The 25,117-nt window shown below is 44.4% G+C and overlaps 1 protein-coding gene and 2 pseudogenes across 6 annotated transcripts in view; all 3 read right to left on the bottom strand.

Annotated features, from left to right (window-relative positions):
- Window positions 1-25,117, bottom strand: part of CABIN1 (calcineurin binding protein 1) — a 459,275-nt gene that overhangs the window by 145,134 nt on the left and 289,024 nt on the right. For all 6 annotated transcript variants that reach the window (XM_063913010.1, XM_063913005.1, XM_063913009.1 and 3 more), the window contains 2 exons: window positions 23,587-23,763; window positions 22,916-23,244 (listed from right to left, as the gene is read on the bottom strand). In XM_063913010.1, the coding sequence (XP_063769080.1) occupies window positions 22,916-23,244; window positions 23,587-23,763 (506 nt within the window). The remainder of the gene's footprint in view (window positions 1-22,915; window positions 23,245-23,586; window positions 23,764-25,117) is intronic.
- Window positions 2,364-2,481, bottom strand: LOC134944220 (5S ribosomal RNA; annotated as a pseudogene).
- LOC134945321 (5S ribosomal RNA) lies at window positions 2,563-2,680 on the bottom strand (annotated as a pseudogene).

Below are 25,117 nucleotides of genomic sequence, written 5' to 3'. Positions count from 1 at the left end.
GCGCAGCGAGCCCGCAAGGGGCTCATTTGCGCTCGCCACGCTGTCGGTAAGCCGGCGGTCGGGCTCCCGGCGCCGGTATGCTGGTCGCCGGGAGCCCGACCGCCGGCCAGCCGTAGTGAACCCCTCTCCACATAGATACAGAGAGCCCTAACCACATCCACAGAACGTTCTTTGGGAGACAAATCTGAAGAGACAAAGGCTGAAACCAAAATCTCTTGGTTAAGGTGAAAGGATGACACCACCTTAGGCAAATAACCTGAGCGAGTTCGTAGAACTGCCCGGTCCCAGCGGAAGATGAGAAAGGGTGGACGACAGGACAAAGCGCCTAAATCGGACACCTGTCTTGCAGAGGCAATAGCCAGCAAGAACAGGACCTTGGCTGTGAGCCATTTAAGGTCCACCAATTCAAGAGGTTCAAATGGAGTCTCTTGTAGGGCTCCCACAATCCAAAGATATACTGGTAGGTTAACTGGATCCCAACAAAAATGAACCCTAGTGTTTATGTGTGTACATGTTCATGTGGTAGGGAATATAGACTGTAAGCTCCATTGGGGCAGGGACTGATGTGAATGGCCAAATATTCTCTCTGTAAAGCGATGCGGAATATGTGTGTGCTATATAAATAACTGGTAATAAATAAATAAATAAATAATTCAGCACAACAGACAAATCCCATGGAGCCACAGGAGGGACATAGGGAGGCTGAATCCGAATAACGCCCTGAATGAATGTCTGAACATCGGGGGTAATTCCAAGTTGATCGCAGCAGGATTTTTGATAGCAACTGGGCAAAACCATGTGCACTGCAGGGAAGGCAGATATAACATGTGCAGAAAGAGTTAGATTTGGGTGTGGTGTGTTCAATCTGCAATCTAATTTGCAGTGTAAAAATAAAGCAGCCAGTATTTACCCTGCACAGAAACAATATAACCCACCCAAAGCTAACTCTTTCTGCACATGTTATATCTGCCTTCCCTGCAGTGCACATGGTTTTGCCCAGTTGCTATCAAAAATCCTGCTGCGATCAACTTGGAATTACCCCCATCAGGTATAGAGGCAATGATTCTCTAAAACCAAACCGACAAGGCAGATATATGAACCTTGAGGGAGGCCAGACGAAGACCTAAGTACAGGCCTCTTTGCAGAAAATCCAGTATTCTGGAAGTTCTGAATCTATGGACATCATAATTCTTCTCAGCACGCCAGGTGAAGTAAGAATTCCAAGCCCTGTAATAAATCCGGGCAGAGGCGGTTTGCGGGCTTTCAACATAGTTTGAATAACCGCCGCTGAAAATCCTATGGCTCTCAGGAGTGATACTTCAAGAGCCACGCCAGTCTGGCCAGGTCTGGGTAGAGACAAGGGCCCTGTACGAGGAGGTCTGGCCGTTGAGGAAGTAGAAGGGGATGTCCTGTCGATAGACCCTGCAGGTCTGAGAACCAATGCCTTCTGGGCCACGCTGGAGCAACTAGAATCAGCATTCCTCCTTCCTGTTTGAACTTCCGTAGGACCCTGGGCAGGAGTGACACTGGAGGGAACATGTAAGGCAGCCGAAAGCTCCATGACACCGCCAGTGCGTCCACGAACACTGCTCGAGGATCCCTGGTCCGAGATCCGAAGACTGGAACCTTGTGATTGTGTCAAGGCGCCATGAGGTCTACGTCCGGTAGACCCCACCTGTCCACTAGGAGTTGAAAGACTTCTGGATGAAGACTCCACTCTCCGGCATGTATGTCATGGCGACTGAGGTAGTCCGCTTCCCAGTTCAGGTACCCGGAATGAACACTGCCAATATACTTGGCAGATGGCATTCTGCCCAGCAAAGGATTTTTGACACTTCCTTCACAGCCATGTGGCTTTGAGTGCCACCTTGCTGGTTTATGTATGCCACTGTCATGGCATTGTGAAAGTGAGAAGGATGGTTCCCGTATAGTACCGGAACCAAGAGAAAAAAGAAAGACTATATGTCTCTTCTGGGGCACACTTGTATTGATGAAAAAAGATTTGTTATCAAATTTAAAATATAACTTTTATTATTAGTCCTCCTAAAATAAGGGCTCAAAGGCAACAAAGAAAGAGAAAAGTGAAAAAATATATATAATAATATAGAAATATATACACAAATGTCAATATAACAAAACAATTACTGGCGTAGTAGCTCAATGAGCAAAAATATATATCCGATGTTACAAATAAATTTCTTTTTCCTATTATAGTGGCATATGCACTATGATAGAAAATATCTCTGGAAGAAAAAGAAAAAAATGAAAAAATTGTATGCCGGGCTCTAAATGATTCGATGATAAAATACTAATTATGAAGGATGTACCCTAATGCTTGGTTCCAGGTCCTGTGTAACTGAAAATACCTGCAGTACCAGGTATTCTCTGGTGGTCTCCCACCCAGGTACTGACCTGGCCCACAGTGCTTGGCTTCCAAGATCAGACGAGGTTGGGCATACTCAGTGTGGTTTGACCGCAGGTAAATAGGTTACACCTCTTGACACGAGAACCATATGTAGTCCGATCAAAAATGTCTGTGGGTTTTATTGGTTTGGATAAAACTACCTGCAGTACCTGGTATTCTCTGGTGGTCTCCCACCCAGGTACTGGCCTGGCCCACAGTGCTTGGTTTTCAAAATCAGATGAGATTGGGCATAATCAGTGTGGTTTGACCGCAGGTAAGTATATCACATCTGATAATACTGGGGACCATGTGTCATCTAATCTGGAATGCCTATGAGAACCGACAAAATTCATCAACAGATACTGAGTACATTGACAAATAGTAATGCAAATACTTGGGTGAAAAACACAGTGCTATGATAAGAGTTGAAAGAGCGAATCAGGTCTATGTTTTGAAAACACTTCTGCTTTTTCATCATCTGCCTAAACTTCGAATGAGGAAATGAGAGGGTGTCAGAACAAGACACTGAAACAGAAGAAAGTTGAGGAACACTTCTGCTGTCCTGTCATATAGCAACCTTGTGCTCTGTTTACATAATGCCTTGCAGAGCCCCAAGGTTGTCTGAACAGGATGAGAGAGAATTCCAGAAATCCTATATCAAAGAAATAATCCAAGGCAAAGGGTCTTCTGTTTCGGACAGGACCACTATTTTGCTGATAGGACTGTTAGAAGTTAATTCTTTTGATATTCTGCAATTACTGTGTATCATTAGCAAAGTGAAAAACAGTTACATTTTCTACTATTCTACAAATACTGTGTATGATCAGTACAAAAATGGAATACAATCAGATTTTTAAAGCCTTTTTTCAAAAAAATGTATGGTACTTATGTGATGAAGGAAAAAAGGATACAAACAGTCCTGTGTAGGGACTGGACCTATTGGGAACCAAAAGAATGGTGAATATGAGCAAAGGTATCCACATTAGTAATGATTACTATATTCTGGACATTGGTGCCGCTCCTGCTAAAGTATGATATGATCCCGAGAGTCCTTGATTGTCAGAAAGTGCCAATAACCTGTGCTGCATAAATCTAATCCAAAAAAGTGAGATTAAGTTCCATCTATTTACTGGACTAAAATGGAGTTATAATGGAGTTTATAGGGACTCAGTCTGTGTTCTCCTGTTTGAAATATAACACCATCAGGGAAAATGCAGGAGAAATGCAATAGCGGGATAGCGGGGGAAAGGGCTCCGGCAAGAGTCGGAGATTGCTGTGTAACCTGTTACGTCAATGAGAAGGCAGAGATCCCCTCCATTGCAGGGTGCCGCACACTGATGTCCGTATTGGAAGATGAGCCTAGCGGTGAGACGCCGGTGTCCGCGGTCCGACTGACCGGAAGTTCGGAACACCGGAACCGGAAGTGACCGGAAGTGACACACGTTTCGCTCGGTAGAGCTTGTTCATTGTCTGACCGTACCTGAACCAGCCTGTTCTGTACCAGAGGTAGGGCAAGTGATAACGCATTGAACACCGCCCTCGGCTCTAGGATGTTTATTGGGAGGAGTGATTCTTCCTTGGTCCACCGACCCTGAAAAGAGTGTTGCTCCAACACCGCTCCCCATCCCCTCAGACTGGTGTCCGTTGTCATGAGGACCCAGTCGGGGATCCAGAAGGTACGTCCCCTGCTCAATTGCTGGTCCTGGAGCCGCCAGGTCAGCAACTAACGAACCTCTGGAGTCAACAAGATAATTTGGGATCTGATCTGATGAGGCAAGCCATCCCACTTGGCAAGAATTAATAGCTGCAGAGGGTGGGAATGAAATTGAGTGTACTCCAGCATGTCGAAAGCCGACACCATCAGGCCAAGTACTTGCATCGCCAAGTGTATTGATACTCTAGGGTGATGGATGAAGTGTCTTATCCTGTTCTGGATTTTCAGGACCTTGTTTGGAGACAGGAACACTCTCTGACTGTGTGTGTGTCCAAAAGCGTCCCTAGGTGCACCATGCTCTGAGCTGGGACCAGGGAGGACTTTATCCAATTGATCAACCATCCATGGGCTTGTAAGCAACTCACCGTCAATTGTAGATGACTGAGGAGGACATCGTGGGAATTCACCAGAATCAGCAGGTCGTCCAAGTACGGCAGGATTCTGACTCCCTGGCGACGGAGGTGCACCGTAATCACGACCATAACCTTGGTGAAGATCCGAGGAGCCGTGGCCAGTCCAAATGGCAGAGCCTGGAATTGGTAGTGACTGTCACCAATAGCAAGCCGCAGGAACTGCTGATGCGATATGGCAATAGGAATATGCAGATAACCATCCTGTGTATCCAGGGATACCATGTAATCTCCGGGTTCCATGGCCAGCACGATTGAGCGCAACGTTTCCATACGAAACTTGGCTACCCTCAGAAACTTGTTCAGTGATTTGGGGTTTCTGCACTAGAAACAGGGTCGAATAATATCCTCTGCCACGCTTGGACTCAGGTACTGGCACAACCACTCTTGCACTCAGGAGGGAACCTACCACCGTTTGTACAGCCTGCTTCTTTAACGGATCCGAAGGGAGTACCGTAGTGCAGATCTGGTGAGGGGAACGTCTCTTGAAGGAGACAGCATACCCGTGAGAGACAACTTCCAGTACCCAAGCGTCTGTAGTGGTCTTTAAGCAGACCTGGACGAACTGTAGAAGTCAGCCTCCCACCCTGGGGCCCCCCAGGGGGAGGCCCGCCCTGTCATGCAGCAGGCTTGTCTTGTTTTGAAGCAGGCTGACGGGCTGCCTCGTCTTGGGCTTGGTGGTCTTGGGAGCACGAGACTGTCTCGGGTAAGTCTGACCCTTGGTTTTCCCTTGAGGTCGAAAGGAACGAAAAGTGATAGTTTTCACCTTCTGCGTTGAAGGATTAGTAGGAGGAAGAAAAGCAGTTTTAGCAGCTGCTAATTCAGACACTATTTTATTTAGGTCCTCTCCAAATAAAATGTCCCCAGTGAAGGGGAGTACCTCCAAGGTCTTCTTGGAGTCTAAATCCACTTTACACGATCTTAACCACAGTATGTGGTGAACCAGGACAGACGTGGATGATGCTTTGGCTGCCATTACCCCCGCCTCAGAGGACGCCTCCTGAATGTAAAAGGCGGCGGTGCATATATGAGACAGGTATTATCTGGCATTGTCAGAAATATCCTCGGGCAGCTCTTCCTCTAACGCCTGAACCCACGCCTCAATACCTTTTGCGGCCCAAGAAGCAGCTATCATAGGTCTATGAATGGCCCCTGTGAGGGAATATATGGATTTCAGGCATCCCTCCACACGCTTATCTGTCGGTTCCTTCAGTGGGGTGACAGTGGTGACAGGCAGAGTAGACGACACCACGAGACTGGTGACGCGAGAATCCACCGGCGGTGGATTCTCCCACTTATTACATAACTCTGCAGAGAGAGGATATCGAGCCAAATACCGTTTAGGGAGCGGGAATTTCTTACCTGGGGTAGACCAGGGTTCCCGCCTAGTGTCCACAAGATGATCAGAATGGGGTAATACAGTTTTAACCAGTTTCTGCTGTTTAAACAGTTTTCTTGGACAACGTAGTGGAATCCTCATCTGCTGAGATTTGTAGGATCTGCTTAATAGCAACCACTAGGGCAGGGACATCAACTTGTGAGGGAGAATCCTCGTCAGTAACACAGGATTCAGTGTAGGACAGGACCGTATGCTCCCCCTCCTCTTCAGATGAAACATCAGAGAGGTTAGTGGATTGTGAGGAGGAAGAAGCCCACTTAGAGGACCCAGGGACACGGGAGTGACCTGGAGTAGATTTCTGTCTAACCAAAGACTGATTTAACTGCTGCAGTTGGTGAGACAAATTTTCAGCCGAAGGCGGATTTACCATAGGGACAATTTGTGGTGGCAGTGGCACCGGAGATCCCACCAGAATCCCCAGGAGGGTAGTGAACATAGCCCATGGTGGCTCTATTGTAGTCACAGGAGCTGCAGGCTGACTGGGAGGTGTATGACCTTTAGTACACAGACCATCACACAATGCTTCCCCCACAGGTGAACCTCTGGAGCATACCTTGCATTTTACAGGAGCCTCCAGAGTTTTACTGCCCTTATTGTTAGACATTGTAATAAAGCAACAATCAGGCTAATAGTACGATGAAGCCAGACAAAGTACACAACCTGTGGACAAGGGGCCTAATTCCAAGTTGATCGCAGCAGGAATTTTGTTAGCAGTTGGGCAAAACCATGTGCACTGCAGGGGAGGCAGATTTAACATATGCAGAGAGAGTTAGATTTGGGTGTGGTGTGTTCAATCTGCAATCTAATTTGCAGTGTAAAAATAAAGCAGCCAGTATTTACCCTGCACAGAAATAAAATAACCCAACCAAATCTAACTCTTTCTGCACATGTTATATCTGCCTCCCCTGCAGTGCACATGGTTTTGCCCAACTGCTAACAAAATTCCTGCTGCGATCAACTTGGAATTACCCCCCATGTGCACTGCAGGTGTGGCAGATATAATATGTGCAGAGAGAGTTAGATGTGGGTGGGTTGTGTTCAAACTGAAATCTAAATTGCAGTATAAAAATAAAGCAGCCATTATTTACCCTGCCGAGAAACAAAATAACCCACCCAAATCTAACTCTCTCTGCACATGTTATATCTGCCTCCCCTGCAGTGCACATGGTTTTGCCCAACTGCTAACAAATTTGCTGCTGCGATCAACTCTGTATTACCCCCAAAGTACCCAACCGATGTAAAAGTACACAAACTTGTGAACTAAGGGGGTCATTCCGAGTTGTGGGTTCACAGTGGGTGATCTATCGTCCGATTGAGCCAACGGCTGATATATCGCTAGCTGGTCGGCAGGTGTATACAAACTATGGGTGAGATTCAAATGACATATCACGCCCAATTTCCTTTCTAAAATGATCTCCGTTATTGCGCATATTGCGCCCATAGTAATCAGGTTTACTGTGTAAAGGGTTGGGTGCCTCACTACTCCGGGGGTTGCGAGCTGAAATAATGATACAACGTCCCTGCGGGTAGAAACAGAACGAGTGTGGAAAGGGGTGAAAAGAATTGAATCCCGCCCTATGTGTCTTTGAACAACGTTGTTCGCAGACATATCACGTCAACTGTGCAGCACAGCCGATGGCTGATATATCTACAGATATACTGGTGCATCTGGCTGTGTGTACGGTCGGATAGCAGACTGCCCACACACTTACTGCAGGGACAGACATCACAGCTGGGCAGGCATTTGATGCAACTGAAATGCTCGCCCAGTTGTGATGTCAAAACAACACATCGAGAGGCCAGTGGGCAAGTGTTTTATGCCCTACATCGGCTGCTCTATTGGCAAATCCCCAATGTGACCTGCCTAGTTTAAAGTGCTGTTTTCTCTCTGATTTTCCTTACTCTATATTTACTGGGTATAGGTCGTTGGATATACACAACTTAGGTCGACCATGGGAGGTCGACAGGGACAATAGGTCGACATGGTCATTAGGTCGACATGTACTAGGTCGACATGACGTTTTTGGTGTAATTTTCTCCGTAAATTGACGGGGATCCCAAATTAGTGCACAGTGTCCCCTCGCATGGCTTGCTACGCTCGCCATGCTTAGGGCAAGGTGCCTCTCTCCGCTACCGCTTCGCTCGGCACAGATTGCCATTCCAATCATAGTCCACGTGGATTGTTAAGTATGAAAAAATCCAAAAAATGAAGAAAGAAAAAAAAAGTGAAAAACTCATGTCGACATTTTGACCTGTCGACCTAACAGCCATTTTAATGTAGAGGGAGAAAGGGGATATGGAAAACTTGAGCACAGGTGGTGAAATATGATATGACACTGAATGAATTGGAAAAAACCACAGTAGTTTAGAATTTAATCCTTCATTGAAGGATACTATAGCAGTAACTCATGTGGAGGTGCACCCCTGAGAGTGAACATTAGTATACCAAAAAAGAAGAGGAAAAGACTCTCGTTTTTTTGGGGGCACTCATTGAAAAATATTGCATAAAATCTAACTTTTATTAATTACCATTAAAAGCTGTTGCCACCAACCAGGACTGGGACAAAAACATACACACATAAATACAAAAATGACAAAACAATAGAAAACAACAAAAAAATGTAAAAAAATTTAAAAAAACCACACCTAGGTTTGCGTGTGGTATGAACACGCCATAGGGAGATATGCCTGACGCAGTCAGGGCCAATATGATAAATACTGACACTAGTTCCTGCAACAGTTAGCCTTAACAGTCCCCTAACAGAAGGAGACAAATAGTGGGCTGGTATAGTCGGCTACCACAGGAAACAGAAACACTGTAGATAGATTTACCAACAATACTTCAGTCTCTTGTAATAAATGCTACTGGCGTAGAGTAAATAAGTAACAATGATGGCTTAGTGTGTGTTCAAACTTCATGGTAAGTGCAGTCTCCCCATAGATTGCATGTCATTGGTTCCTATAAAGAGGTAGTAGCGAAATAATCATAGTATTTATTCAGGATCTAGGATATAAATATCTATAATATAAACAGAAAATAATAATAATAATCTTGTAAATGTTACAGTGCAAATACTGTTAATTTTCTCAGTGCAGTAAACCGGTAAGCCTTATATTAGTAAATAATTTCTTGGTATCGAGTATCCACTATAAATAACACCCTGATCCGTATCTCAGGTACAGGCAGGCTATTACTAATTGAAGTTGTCTGGGCAGACGTATCTAGTATGCCTCAAAAACAAGCTGTAGCAATATATATATATATATATATATATATATCTATCTATCTATCACTATTGCTCTTCATATATATCCATCATTTCAATATGCAGGAATCAATGTAACCAGGGTAAATATCCAATCTATCCTCTGACACATGTGTCATATTGGTGAGTTAGAGAGGTGAAGAGCAAATGAGCTGCTGCAGATTGCAGAAAAGGGGAAGAAAAAGGCACTCCTATCATAGATGTAGTGGGGTGGCTACTGTTCACTGTGTGACATGCATTAATACAGTGAATGAGCGTGTCCCATCTGCACCTAAGGGTTAGAAACAGGTAGAATGCTTCTGCTTTTGAAAAGATCACCCACGGGCACCCTGATGTAACAGCGCAGGATGTCCTCTGAGTTCTCCTTGCGACAATGAGAGAGCATTGAAAAAAGGGTGATTTAAAGATACATGTTATGAGTAAGATGAAATAAAGAGCACCAATCCCCTTATGAGTGTATGCTGCATTGGACATTACCTAGTTATAAACAACTCCAACACCCGGTTACAGGGTGTCTCACTGAGGAAGCCAGAAAGCGAAACAGCTGTCTGAGGAGACTCAGTGCAGTGCAGCCAGAGCCGGAACCACACACCCTGATATCCACGCGCAATCTTAGGTACCTTTCCATTCGAGTGACAGCCGGCGGGTCCACATGGTGGGTAACGGATCCTGCAATACCCTGCGGCATCAGGACCTTTACTACCATTAGGGTCCCAGCACTGTTACCAAACTACTTTCTTCCAGGCACTATAGGCAAAAAAGAGGTACCGCTCACCTTGCATCAATGTATTTACACATGCAAGGAAGCAGCATACACTCCTAAGGGGATTGGTGCTCTTTATTTCATCTTACTGATAACATGTATCTTTAAATCTCCCTTTTTTCAATGCTCTCTCATTGTCGCAAGGAGAACTCAGAGGACATCCTGCGCTGTTACATCAGGGTGCCCGTGGGTGATCTTTTCAAAAGCAGAAGCATTCTACCTGTTTCTAACCCTTAGGTGCAGATGGGACACGCTCATTCACTGTATTAATGCATGTCACACAGTGAACAGTAGCCACCCCACTACATCTATGATAGGAGTGCCTTTTTCTTCCCCTTTTCTGCAATCTGCAGCAGCTCATTTGCTCTTCACCTCTCTAACTCACCAATATGACACATGTGTCAGAGGATAGATTGGATATTTACCCTGGTTACATTGATTCCTGCATATTGAAATGATGGATATATATGAAGAGCAATAGTGATAAATATATATATTTTGCTACAGCTTGTTTTTGAGGCATACTAGATACGTCTGCCCAGACAACTTCAATTAGTAATAGCCTGCCTGTACCGGAGATACGGATCAGGGTGTTATTTATAGTGGATACTCGATACCAAGAAATTATTTACTAATATAATGCTTACCGGTTTACTGCACTGAGAAAATTAACAGTATTTGCACTGTAACATTTACAAGATTATTATTATTATTTTTTGTTTATATTATGGATATTTATATCCTAGATCCTGAATAAATACTATGATTATTTCGCTACTACCTCTTTATAGGAACCAATGACATGCAATCTATGGGGAGACTGCACTTACCATGAAGTTTGAACACACACTAAACCATCATTGTTACTTATTTACTCTACGCCAGTAGCATTTATTACGAGAGACTGAAGTATTGATGGTAAATCTATCTACAGTGTTTCTGTTTCCTGTGTTAGCCGACTATACCAGCCCACTATTTGTCTCCTTCTGTTAGGGGACTGTTAAGGCTAACTGTTGCAGGAACTAGTGTCAGTATTTATCATATTGGCCCTGACTGCGTCAGGCATATCTCCCCATGGCGTGTTCATACCACACGCAAACCTAGGTGTGTTTTTTTTGTCATTTTTTTACATTTTTTTGTTGTTTTCTATTGTTTTGTCATTTTTGTATTTATGTGTGTATGTTTTTGTCCCAGTCCTGGTTGGTGGCAACAGCTTTTAATGGTAATTAATAAAAGTTAGATTTTATGCAATATTTTTCAATGAGTGCCCCCCAAAAAACGAGAGTCTTTTCCTCTTCTTTTTTGACCTAACAGCCATATCGACCTAATGGCATTGTTGACCTTCAGTGGTCGACCTAATGAGTGTCGACCTAAGTTGTGTCGACCTAACGATCGTAACCCCTATTTACCTACTCCACATCCCACAGGACCCACAGTAACAACTGCAGAATAAGATAGAAAGCAGCTGTTTAGTCATTGCTCTACTGTCCATATTGCTAGGTGAGCTGGGCTGAAATTTGCTGTGTCCATTCCACATACATATGGCTTGTGTAACAAGCTCCCACTTAATAAACAAATATCCCCATGGGATGTGGTATGACTTGTCGACAGTCATCAGGTTGACAGTCATGATGTCAACATAAGAATGTCAACATAGCCAAACTGTTAACATTCATCATATCTACCCGGATGATGCCGACAAACAGTCTGTGGTGGCCTAGTGGGTCCTTACCATCTCCCAGCTGTGGTGTCTTCTGGGTCACGGTGGCCATGTGACTGATGTGGACCACAAATGCTGCAGCATCTCACTGAGCATTTGTGCCCCTGTTGACAGTTTGGGGATGTCGATCTTGTACCTGTCGACAGTTCGAACCATGCTGAACTTCTTATTAATGTCGGCAGGTTACTGTCTACCATTTGACCAGATAAGATCCACAGACTATGCTCAAGTGAGACATTCATCTTCCACCTCTACATGTGACTGCAGCCAGCCATACCCTATGTTGGGTGCGACAGTACACAGCACATAAAGTGTGTAATGGTCGGCTCTGTGCACACTACTACTGGGGCACATTCATCCCTCACTCATGTTCCTACCAATGTTCTCCTGAGACTCACTACAAAGTACCACAAAGCACAGATTTTGGAGCTAGGCTTAGCCCACTATTATAGCGGATGCTATGCCGCTCATTTTCCTATCGGCAACAGTAGTCCTGCATTAATCATTTCATCCCTGCTAGTGAATGGGATGGAATTGTAGCTCTGCACTCAATCACAAGCAGTAACCAGTCTGTTCATTAGGCAGAGATGAGGGGCAGAGGTTTTTGCGACAGATAAATTTGATTGGCAAGAGGGCGAATCTTGCTGTAGTTTCCACGGAAATGAACCAAGTCCTCATGTTTATCCATGGTCCTGCTCCTAAATCCCGCCCGCTCACAATCTTGATGGTCGGCACGCCGACCAACAGGGACTATTCCCACTCCTGGGTGTCCACGACACCCATAGAGTGGGAATAGAACCTGTGGCAAGCGCAGCGAGCCACCGAGCCCGCTGCATGATGAGCCCCCCGCCATTTTGCTGCCGGGATACCGACGTCGGTATGCTGACCGCCGGTCACGCATACCCAACCCGCAAAACATACGTCAACTGATATTTTAGGTTCAGTGGTCCTTTTAACCTCTTTGCTGCTGAGGATGTTCTCTGTGTTGAGGCCATTATTCACCATTTGCGCTCATCACATTTCAACATCAGTATCGCTGATTTTTTTATGGGGTACACACAAATTATACCTTATTTTTAAGATTTTTAAGACTGTATTTTACCTATATGGGTATATTCAATTGAGGTCGAAAGCTGCAGTCTGTCGAAAAGACGGCAGTTTTCGACTTTTTTTAGGTCGGAAGGGGTTCCGACCTATTCAATATATTCGAAAAGTCGAGGAATTCGACTTGTCGAAAAGCATGTGGATCTATGGAATAGCTGCCGATTCACGTGCTTGTGTCGACGGGGAGAGCAGGAGGATCTCACAGCCGCCGCTCACAGCAGCATCCACCTGGCGCTTGCTGGAGCCAGGCGGACGCTGCCATGAGCAGCGGCTGTGATGCAGGGCCGTGGAGAGGAGGGATGGGGAGAGGCAGAGATATGAAGGGGGGAGACGGGGGAGAGCAGCGCTACATCAGCGGCTATATAGCTGCTGCTGTAGCACTGCTCTCCCCCGTCTGCCCGCGGCTCTCCGTGTCTCCCCCCCCTCCTGCATCTCAATTCGACTTTTTTTAAAGTCGAATTGATAATGCATTGAATAGCCCAGGTCGGATCCATTCCGACAAATGAATGTCGGAATGGGTCCGACTTCAATTGAGTATACCCCATAGCGTTTTTACTCATTCTCACACATCAAATGAAACTCAACTAAACTGGCCCAAAAGTGTTTTTGATTGAAATTTCAAGAAAATGAACAGAAAGCTAAAGTGATTTTTAACATTATTTTTTTTTTAAATCACTATAACTTTGCAGTACTTGTTACTCTTTAAAACAATGCAACCAACAGGAGTTGTTAGCAATTGGGCAAAACCATGATGCACTGCAGGTGGGGCAGATGTAACATGTTCAGAGAGATTTAGATTTGGGTGGGTTATATTGTTTCTGTGCAGGGTAAATACTGGCTGCTTTATTTTTACAATGCAATTTAGTTTGAACACACCCCACCTGCAGTGCAACATAGTTTTGCCTAATTGCTGACAGGGTGCAAATCATTTGAAAGAGAAGACTTCTTTTAAACAAGGGTGCCGCCATGTGTGCGGGTCAGTATGGAGACTCTGTAGCGCTGGGTAATACGGTCTGGTGATCACCAGAAAGTAGCTGCTAATGGGCCACATCATATGAAATGGGGCAACTCCCCTCTTCCTTATGTTGGTTCCACATGTGTACTGATGCAAATATGGGCATAAGAGGGTATGCAGTGCCCTCCTGCATATTTACAGAGAATCTATGTTTTCCCTAGCCTAGCGTATTTCTGTTTGGTGATCACCAGAAGATAGGTACTAGGGGATTGTGAAAGGATACCTCTCTTTCAAATGTGGTTCCCCCACATGTATAGGGGCAAGATTGTGAGTAACCGGGCCATAGTGCCTCCAGCTCATATACAGAAAACGTATATTTTCCTTAATTGGGTAACACTACCTGGTGCTTACAGCTGATAAGCAGACAAAACACACTAAAGGGATCCTATTTGAAAGAGAGACCCCCCCATTTCTAAAGTAGGGGATTCTTAATTATTGGACGCCAGGTTAGAGAAGATATTCCCCAATACCAGGACTCCATATTTCTGTAGTGAAGGGGGTTAATGTCTGGTGATCACATTGGGGGGACCATGTCTTTGAAATGAGGGGTCTCCTATCTTTCTAGGGTCCCCCATACTCTTCATTCATTCAGCATTCCTGACTTGCCGCTATAAGTCAGATTCGTCATTCGCAACTCTAGGGGTTAAGTACAAAATTATCATAATAACATTTTTATACATTAATAAAATCCAATTTAAAAAAGCAATAAATTTCATTAAGTTGCAATAAAGCTGCTATGTAAGGTAACATAATGCGGTTAGGTAATCTGACCATCGGTTCAGCCATTAAACATGCAAACAAATGTCTCAGGAACAGCTACCACTTCTTGTACATTGTAAGTAGTTACATGATTTCTCTATCTACAGTACAGAGATCTAAACAGAGAGCAAGATTGGAACGGTAAATAAATCAGCTCTAAAATACCATTCCAATTGCTATCCCTGGAAATTAGCACAGAGCAACAGATAAAGCGGCTCATTTAAGATACGCTGAGGGGTTAAAGGGCAAGGGGAGTAATGAATTTGTCCATTTCTCCCTGGAGCTGCTAGTAACTAGAATGTGTGGGCAGTGAATGTATTAACTCCAGTGTCAGGGTTTGACAGACTGTGGGTGGATAGCTCTGTTCCCAGGGGTCTGCCATCCCATGTACAAGATGAATCACTACAAACATGCAGCAGCCTACATGAGAGCATTCGAACAGTCAGAACACAGCAGCGTTCACAGCTACTAGTCACATTTTCACTGACCTGCTTCTTCCACTTGGCGGAACCCTGGGAACTGCACAGTGAAACAGTTTGTACCAGGGCTGCTCCATTTCTGTATTATAGCACTCACTGACTTGCTGGTTTGTCATTAAAAAATGTAAGGTAGCAGATCCCCACTCAGCAAAATCTGCATTGCCTATCATTGGCTGCAGCTCAATACTTAATGGCTAAACATTGGAAGCAGGGGGTGTGGTATACAATATCTACACTGTCTAGATATGCAGTCAATAGGTCAACACCATATGGTCGACAGATGAAAGGTCGATGGTGGTTAAGATTGACAAGTACAAAATGTCGACAGGACAATGGTCGACAATAAAAAAATGGTTTTTAGTCCCAATCCTTAGTCTACATGGGTAGCAAATCAAGCAAATGTTGGGAAAACATTTGAAAATCGACCAAAAAAACATGTGTTGACCATTGTCATGTCAACCTTTTGAACCTGTTTGAACTTAAACAGTGTCAACCGTTTGTACCTGTCGACTTACTGACTAACTAGACAGTGTAGCTTTATCATCCGGATACCAAAGCAGGTTGCACCTCCCTGCATCTCTTAAGTGAAATCCTATATTTGATGTGTTGCTCATATGGAAAAGACTAATTCCCATCATCCAAATAAAGTTGATACAATTCCACAAGATCTGGGCTCCTGTTCTATACACTACTGGTCAAAAGTTGTACAACACTCCCATATAATGGTACAAAGGTAAGCGGTACACTACTAGATGTAACGCAAATGTTTAGGTTAGCAAAAACTGAAAAAATAATGTAAATTGCATAGTTATAGAAAAAGACCTTTTTTGGGGAACAAGTAGAGGGTTAAAAATTTGCAGCTGTTCTGCGGCAATGTTCTGGGCTATGAAGCTCTGCCAGTACACTACTGAATACTTGAGTAAGGTCTTATGGACTGATGCATCAAATTACGAAATCCTTGGTTCATCATGCAGATGTCATAAGTCACGAATGGTAATAGATGCTTGCCCGTACTTTGGGACTGGCAAAGACCCAAAAAGGAGGAACGGAGTCTAACATGCTGGTGGTATTCACTAGGGACACCTGCAAAGAGGTATGGACTTAACTGTACATGATACGCAGGTTGCGGCCCTCTGCCTAGGTTCCCTTGTACATCATCTTTTTTTCAATATTTGTGGTTGGAGCTCTTACTGCGATTCAACCTGAATTAGGCCCTTCATCTGTACCTGCATGCATTCCTGTTTAACAACTGGACAGCTGTACCTGCTCTGCAATCCCTGTTTCTTTGGATTCTTCAATTGTTAAACACCCACCTTCCCTGCAAATCTCCTACTGGACTGCCATTTAAACTATGCATCTGTTTTACCTTGGATTACCACTCTGACCCCACAGCAATACATTATTACTCTGCTGCCTTAATAAAGTGCTTGTATTCCTTCACTTCTGCGGACAGTCCTCATCTGCAACAGTGATTATTGTGTTACATTCTGACCCTGCATTCTAGTCCTGGTTCATGGCTGTGTGTTCACTCATCTGCTGGTTCTCACCTGTGCCTAAGTATAGTGCTGCACTTCAGTCTCCACAGTCTGCCATCAGTACAGTGAAAGTATCTAGTCACTCCTACTGTAGTTCAAGTCACCTGACACTACAGCATTCCACAGTCAAGTCTGGTATACTATTTCTGTGCCACCCTGCATCTGCCTGCACTTTCTACTCCAGCGTGTAATCTTGTATTATAGACAGGTGAATCGTAACATCTTCATAAAGAGTTAATTTCATTCTACATACTTCCATCAGCCAACAGTTCGATTACCCTGGTTATTCCATGGTTATGCAAGCACACTCTCACGTTAGACTGGAGTGAACCAAAAAATCTTGTTATGGGGATCTCAGTGCTATCAGAGATGGATACCGTCAGACTCCCATACCATATCTACCGGAGTTCATCCTCTGCACCAGATGATCTTATACCAGCTCTGTGCCAGTCCTTCAGGGATGTATTCAGCAAGAATGCTGCCAAGACACTTCCTGCTCATCGGGAGTGGGACTGTGCCATAGAGTTATTACCAGAGAAGGTGCCCCCTCGTGGAACAGTGTTTCCTCTCTCGCTTCCTGAGACCCAGGCAGTGACTGAATACATTCAATGTGGGTTTATCAGAGAGTCCAAGTTACCCTGCAGGAGTTGGTCTTTTCTTTGTCAGAGGTTGCAAACCTCTGCCCAGGTTCCCGTGTACAGGTGCTGGCGTGCACAGCAGTGAAACTGGAAGTACATAGTCAGACATACTGTGCGTAGTCGATAAGCTGGGTCAGAACCAAATAAATGGCAAAGTACCAAGGAGAAGGTGGAATCAGGTCACAAGGAAGGCCAAGGTTGAACCAGGTGTTATCAAACGCAGTAACAAAGGATCAGACGGAAGCAGGTTACTAGGAATAGCTGAAGTAAGAAACAGATAGCTGATAACACAAGGGTCAGGTACACTGAAGCAAGGCATGAGCGTATACTCTGGCACAGGAACAGTCCCCATGACTTCCTTTTGTAGGTGGAGACTTGAATTTGGCCCCGTTTCCCTCAAAAGTACATGAATCGGCAGCTATACCGCCGATTCACGTACTATTCGACAAATCGAATTCCCCGACTTGTCGATTGAAAATAGCGGGGACTCAATAGGTCCAATCACGATTCAACCTTAAAAAGTCGAAAACTGACGTCTTTTCGACAGACGGCAGCTTTCGACCCTAATTGAATACACCCCTAAATATGCTTGGCTACAACCTCCTCCCACCGTACATTAACTTCATCCTCCTTATTTTTTGGTAATTTGCTTCTGTAATTGTATTCCACTCTACCATTTGTTCGGTTTTCAATGTGATTACATTCTTTGTATTACTTTTTGATTTTCATTCATGTTTGTAATCCATGATTTTTCAATCAAATATAAATTAAACTTGAAGGTAAAAATGGGTGTGAGTGCATAACAGATTTTCACTGATTGGCGAGATCTTACCACCATAGACTGCTGCTATAAAAGTTGTTTGGGTGCAGGTCCCGCGGCTCTATTGAGGTGAATGGCAGGTCAGTCACATTTCAACATGTATCAGAAGTTTTAAGAAATCTGTAAATTATTGTCTTAGGTGCCAGCTGCTAGATGACGCTCTAATCCAGTATTGTCTAAACTTGACACTCCAGCTGTTGTTGAACTACATATCCCAGCATGCCCTGCTAAAGTTTTGATATTTGGTCATGTTAAAACTGATGCTGGACATGCTGGAAAGTGTAGTTCAACAACAGCTGGAGTGTCAAGGTTAGCCATCACTGCTCTAATCAGAGATATCTGATATATGCTTCTAAATACAGGTTGAGTATCCCTTATCCAAAATGCTTGGGACCAGAGGTATTTTGGATATCGGATTTTCCGTATTTTGGAATAATTGCACACCATAATGAGATATCATGGTGATGGGACCTAAATCTAAGCACAGAATGCATTTATGTATCATATACACCTTATACACACAGCCTTAAGGTAACTTTAGCCAATATTTTTTATAACTTTGTGCATTAAACAAAGTGTGTGTACAAACACACAATTAATTTATGTTTCATATACACCTTATACACACAGCCTGAAGGTCATTTAATACATTATTATTAATAACTTTGTGTATTAAACAAAGTTTGTGTACATTGAGCCATCAAAAAAACAAAGGTTTCACTATCTCACTCTCACTCAAAAAAGTCCGTATTTCGGAATATTCCGTATTTCGGAATATATGGATATGGGATACTCAACCTGTATAGTAAGTAAAAAATAAATTCTTAAAACATACATGAACTTGACCTCTTTCTCACAGGATTTGTAAAAATTTAGTGATATATAATTTTTAACTTCATTGATATTGGGCACTATTCAGAGTTGGTCGAAGATTTTGCTCTCGCAGCAAAATCTGCAACAATATACTCACATGCTGGGGGCTGTCCAGCACAAGGCAAGGCCATCCAGCATGTGTAGCCCTGCCTTTCGGGATGCGATTGCATGGTGAAGGGTCACGCACACACACTATGGGGGTCATTCCGACCCGATCGCACGCTGCGTTTCTTCGCAGCTGTGCGATCGGGTTGGAACTGCGCATGCGCAGCGGCCGCATTGCGCAGGCGCACTGTTGCCCGACGACTGCCATCACCAGGCAGCAACGCCGCGAGCAATGAAAGCGGTCGCAGTGGCGACCGCAAGCAGATTGACAGGAGGAAGGCGGATCCGGGTGGCAACTCACCGTTTTCAGGCAGTGGTGAGTCCAGGCGTTTGGAGGGCGGTTGTCAATTCCGGGACCTGAATCGCTGGATCGATCGCACAGGGTAAGTAACTCTTACCCTGGTCTTCTTTTACAGGAAAACTTTTTTGCATAGCAGGGATGCACAAGTGTTCGCAGTCCTGCTATGCAGAAATACACTCCCCCATAGGCGGCGTCAGGTTGATCGCACGAACAGCAAAAAGTTGCTACGTGCGATCAACTCAGAATGACCCCCAATGACTGCTGCATGTGTGCAGACCCTCTGAATAAGTTCAACTCTGAATGAAGGCCAATGTCCTCTGGCCATGGAATAATATCTGAAAACAATCTGGATGTATGAACTGTGGGATAATTCCTAAGTGTATGGAAGTGGCATTGCAATTCCGTGTATTCAAAATTCAAATGCAGAAGGAGGCGTTTGTAGGAGATAGATGCCTCCTGTTTGCATTTGCGAGACCTGATCACCATCGTGACCATCGATTTTGAAGAACGGGCAGGATGCCTTCCTTGCTCTGCCCCCCAAATGCCGCAGCATGTCAATCAATGATAGGGTTTGCGAGCAATATTGCACATGCACAAACCCACAACCATCATATTTTGCATTCAAATATGACTTAGGCGTTGTGTTCCATAGGCGAGAGTTACAATCTTTCTGCACTAGTATCATAGGAAGGAGTATTACTTCTTTATGCTCCATGGCACACTGTTACTTCTGGTATATCTTCGTCCTTGGCATCCCCTTCTCATAACATAAAATTGTCCCATCATCGCTAGCATAATCAGACAAGTAAGTACATGGCCAATTCTAAATTCAATCTTCCATTGAGCTGAGCGCCTTCTGGTCATGCTGTCCCTAACCACTTCAAAACCAAAGAAATCTCAAACAAGCAGTAGTTAAAAGTTAAATACAATTTTTTCACATCGGAGTTAAAAACACCTTAAAAGAACAAGATCTCCACTGCAAACTGCCACACATGTGGCCTCACTGTGTAAGCTTCAACCTGTAAAGAGCCAAACGGCCAGGTCTGACCACATGACAGCAATTAAAAAATACATAACTAAAACGATTTACATTTTTACACGCTTTCCATGGTTCAATTAGAATTTGGATACGGCTCCTGGAGGTGATTCAGAGCTGATCAGATTCTCAGACATGCAGGGGGACGCCCCACACGACAGCCCCCTCCCCCCCCCCCCCCGCACGGGTGCGAAAGCATCGCACGGCAACAATACTTTTGCACCCACCGAGTAGCCGCTGGCAGGCATCTACCCGTTACGTTTCCGGGTCAGAGCGGCTGCTTGTGACCCGTTCCAGGATGCAGCGGCTGAATGTGATGCCACGCAGCTGCCGCGTCCTGTCACCTGTAATGGTCCGGACCGCGCCCCACCAACGGTGTTATAACGCCCCCTCCTGCCCCGTCAATCAGGCAGAGACTATTGCAGCCCTGAGATGCTTTCGCATCTCACTGGGCTTCATGGGATGCACACACGCAGGCTTCAGACGGCAATTGCTGCCACTCTGATTTAAGCCCAATGTTTTTTGTACTCAAAAGTGTGTGCATAACTACTATATGTCCAGCAAGGCTCCTACGGGGCCTCCCGTGCATTCCATAAAATTCTCTTGGCAAAATTATTTGATGTCTTAAATTTAGTAGCTCTTTCAGGGTTGGACTGGCCCACAGGGGTATAGTGGGAACCCCAGTGGGTCCCACTGCCTGAGGGCACACTCCCTATTCTAGGTATCAGGTTCCAGACTGTGCACTTGTGTTATACATGATAGATATGTTGCATTATACTGCATAAGTCTATGGTGTGTTTCAAGCCTCTGTGGAGGCTGGCCACACCCCTAAGTATGAGACCTATTCCAACACTGAGCTCTTCTCTGTTGTTTTACATATAGAAGACTAGCTGAATACCCGTGCTTCGCTACGGGATGAAGATGGTAAATTAGAATTTTAGTATTTCGTTAATTGACGGTTGGCCGGAGATCTAGTATATAGGCATATCTTGCTTCCGTGACCCACTTTGTGTTGTGGCCGGACCCCTTTCTGGTCCCCAAGGGACCCTGCTCTTCCCACTATACAACTCTCAGTCTGTGGCTTCTTGCTGCCTCCATTCCCCATCTCACATCATGTCAGTGACCCTGTGAAATGATCTATTTATTTACAGTTTCTTATATAGCGCAACACATTATACATCTCCTGATATACTCTGTGCTGCTGGGGGACCGTGCTACTTCCACTATATAACTCTCAGTGTGTGGGTTGGTGCTACCTGCATTCCCCTCCTCACATTATGTCACTGGCCCTGTCACATGCAGCCCTGTCCTGCCTGACATATCATGCATATCCTAATATACTCTGTGCTGCTGGGGACCCTGCTCCTCCCACTATAGGACTCTCAGCGGGTGTCTTCCTGCTACCTCCATTCCCCTCCTCACATCATGTCACTGCCACAGTCACATGAAGCCTTGTCGTCACTGACATATCATGCATGTCCTGATATAGTATGTGCTGCTGGCCCACCCCTAGGGGTGTCTTACCCCCACAGTGTTTGTTCCCAGATTGTAAGTCATATGTGTACCAAGTTTGGTGTAAATTGCATCAGCCATTCCAGAGTTATGCTGTCTGCTGAAATACTCTGTGCTGCTGCCCCACCCCTAGGGGTGCTAGGGGTGTCTTACCCACACAGTGCAAATTTTCAAGATTGTAGGATTTGTGGTTTAAAAGATGAGTCAATCAGTGAGTCAATCTCCTTTTTTGCCTTATATATAGAGTAAATACATAATTAGAAGTTCCTAACATGTTAACATGTATTACAAGTAATACAGATGTGACCTCATACACCTAGCCTCAATACACTATGCTGCATGAGACGTCTAGTGCGAGTAAACCGCCATGTCCCGTGGGACTCTGCTAGTATAAGCCTCTTTTTTCGCCTGAAAATGCAGCTTAGGCACTGCGGCTGGGATGAACCAGGTGCTGATTAATTTTCTATGTCACACTTGGGCCTTATTCAGGTTTGTTAGCAAACCAAGAAAGTTAGCAATTGGGCAAAACCGTGCTGCACTGCAGGTTGGGCAGATATAATATGTGCAGAGAGAGTTACAGTTGGGTGGGATGTGTTCAAACTTAAATCTAAATTGCAGTGTAGAAATTAAGCAGCCAGTATTTACCATGCACATAAACAATATAACTCATCCAAATCTGAATCTCTCTGCATGTTACATCTGCCCCCCCTGCAGTGCAACATGGTTTTGCCTAATTGCTTACTTTTTTGGTTTGCTAACACACCTGAATAACGCCCTGTATCTGTGTGCGATGGTACAGTAAGGATACAGAAGAACACAATATAGGCATGAGTTTCATAGCCTGCGATTTGCGGGCACCAGAGTGATTTCTGTCAGATTTAAAAATCAGGTTGGTTTTGACTTAAAACAATTTGCCACTTTACACCTATCCGTTATATTACCAATGTGACAGGCTGTTAAATTTGGGCCATATAGGCATACGAGTCTGTTAATACATGGAGAAAGACAACCTACTGATGATCTGACGATGGAGGAGTTACAGAAAAGATAAGTCTATCTTACCTGATGAGTGTGGCTGTGTGTATATAGGTAAGCCAGTCTGTACAGGCTCTTGTAGTGCTGGGGAAAGCGGCTTAGACACAGTGTGAAGGAAGTGATGCATTGCTCTATTAAGACTTTGCGCTGTTCCTCAGTGCCTTCAGGTAGACTTTGGGGGTACTCCAATACTTCCACAGTAGTTTCAGATTTCTTTCTTTGGTCTCCTAGAGGTAATGGATGTGACAAAGTCCTAATGGGTGTGGTACAGGTAGGAGGGCTCTGAACCTCAGGGGCCATTCTCATCTCCGTAGTCCCAGAGGTGTCGGGTTGGTACGTTTGCTCTTCCATTTTGCCTGCAAATGTTGAGCACACATTAAATTATTTACCACCATCTCATTTTCAAAGGGGGAGCAGCCCATAGTATTCCTTTAAAATCAATGTGTGCTTAAAGCATTACAAGCACATTCATCTCAGGATCCAATTACTGCGTCTATGGTAAAAAACTAATCAACATACCTATCCCAATTCTATTTGAACTAGTTGTCATTAACTGCATAATATGATATCCATATATAAATCATGCACTTGACCAAGAGAGTGTCGGTTAAACGGACTAAAAAAATGATCTTAATGAGAAACTTTGAATCTGGATGGTTATGAATGCTTGACCTACTTGCCTATTGCAATAAGCTTACCCCTATCATCTGCTGCTGTTGGGACATCTCTGTAATGTGCTGATGTGTGAGAGTAATTTGATCTCTTCTCCAAGTACAGTCTCTTGGTGCTGTCCTGGGAGCTGGCTGGCTCCGTGAAGGTGTCCTGTGTAGAGCTAGAATCTGACAGGACAACTGGCATACTGTCCTGGCTGCGTTCTAAAAGGGGGAAAACAGGCCATGAGCAGAATCGCCAGACTACCAGATGCCCTCCACCAGCAAGCATTTAACACTAAGCCACAAGTGCAAAGTACAGGTAAGGGACAAGTCAACAAACAGCTTTCAACATCACCTGGCGTCCTCCAGAAGCACAAAATTAACCATTTTCACTTACAGTAGGTACAGAGAATTATTAGATCCAGTATTATTAGTAGACCTAGACAGACATGGGATATAGATTGTTAGATGAATTGACTGACTGAATATGTAGCACTGTGTTTTGTATAAACAGGTAAGATAACCCTAATTCTTTTCTTATATATGTCACATGTGATAAACATGCAGGGCCTGCTTCTGAGTTGCATGCAATTCCAAATGTGGAAACATTGAGCGATTGTTAGTAAGCTGCGCATGCTTCGCGGGCTGCCATCACAGCATAACTACTTATGGGCGATTCTGAGTTGTTACTTCTCACTTATGGCTAGATGGGTGTGAATTGGAGGCAGTGGCTCAGTGATGGGACATTCACTGGTAGAATAAATTTAACATAGCACATACATAGAGTTGCATCACGTTGGTGCGTACAGAGTTGCTTTCTATCCTGAGCTGAGTGCATGAGATCTGTCCGATTTCAGTAGGATCACCTGCACACAGGATGGAGCTGGTGCAAATGCGGATGATAGTAATAACAGCTGCTCTCCTAAATGGATGGCTGGGGACAGAGCCCTCTCAGAAGGGTGTAGTATGGAGCCCGGCCGCCGGCAACCTGAAGACCACCCCTCTAGGAATTGTAGAACTCAGAATACCTGCACCCGCATTTCATGCAACTCAAAATCAGTCCCACAATATAGATAAAGTGAAATAGCACACAATGAAATAAACCTAGAACATGCCACATAAACTTACAACAAAATAACCATACAACTATATTCTTTGGGGTCAATCCAATTACCCGCAATATATTCGCAGGTGTGAGTGCGCGAGGCAACAGCTGCACTTTATGGTAGCCTGAACTTGCACAAAACTGCTCGCAACCATAAAATGTGTGAATTCAGGCTGAGAGTGGGCCGCGAGGGGTGCGAGATGCTGTGTCATTGCCGGCGTTCTAATAGCGCTGCAATGGCAGCTCACTCCCTTCGCAGGTAATTGGATTGACACCTTTGTGGGGACATATTTTAATTTGTCAATTTAGTTTTATATTCTACAGTAATACAATAAATTCAGTGTGTCTCTAGAGTAGGGATTTGTTATTTCACAGATATCAAATCATGTAATACAGCATGGGATTCCTACGTATACTGTGTAATCCTGTAATATAGCAAGATATTTCTATACTGTGTATAGCTGTAATTTA

Source organism: Pseudophryne corroboree, chromosome 1 (assembly GCF_028390025.1).
Source record: "Pseudophryne corroboree isolate aPseCor3 chromosome 1, aPseCor3.hap2, whole genome shotgun sequence".
NCBI classification, from domain to species: Eukaryota; Metazoa; Chordata; class Amphibia; order Anura; family Myobatrachidae; genus Pseudophryne; species Pseudophryne corroboree.
Note: the sequence above shows the minus strand (reverse complement) of the source record. Positions and strands in the feature narration are given on the sequence as shown.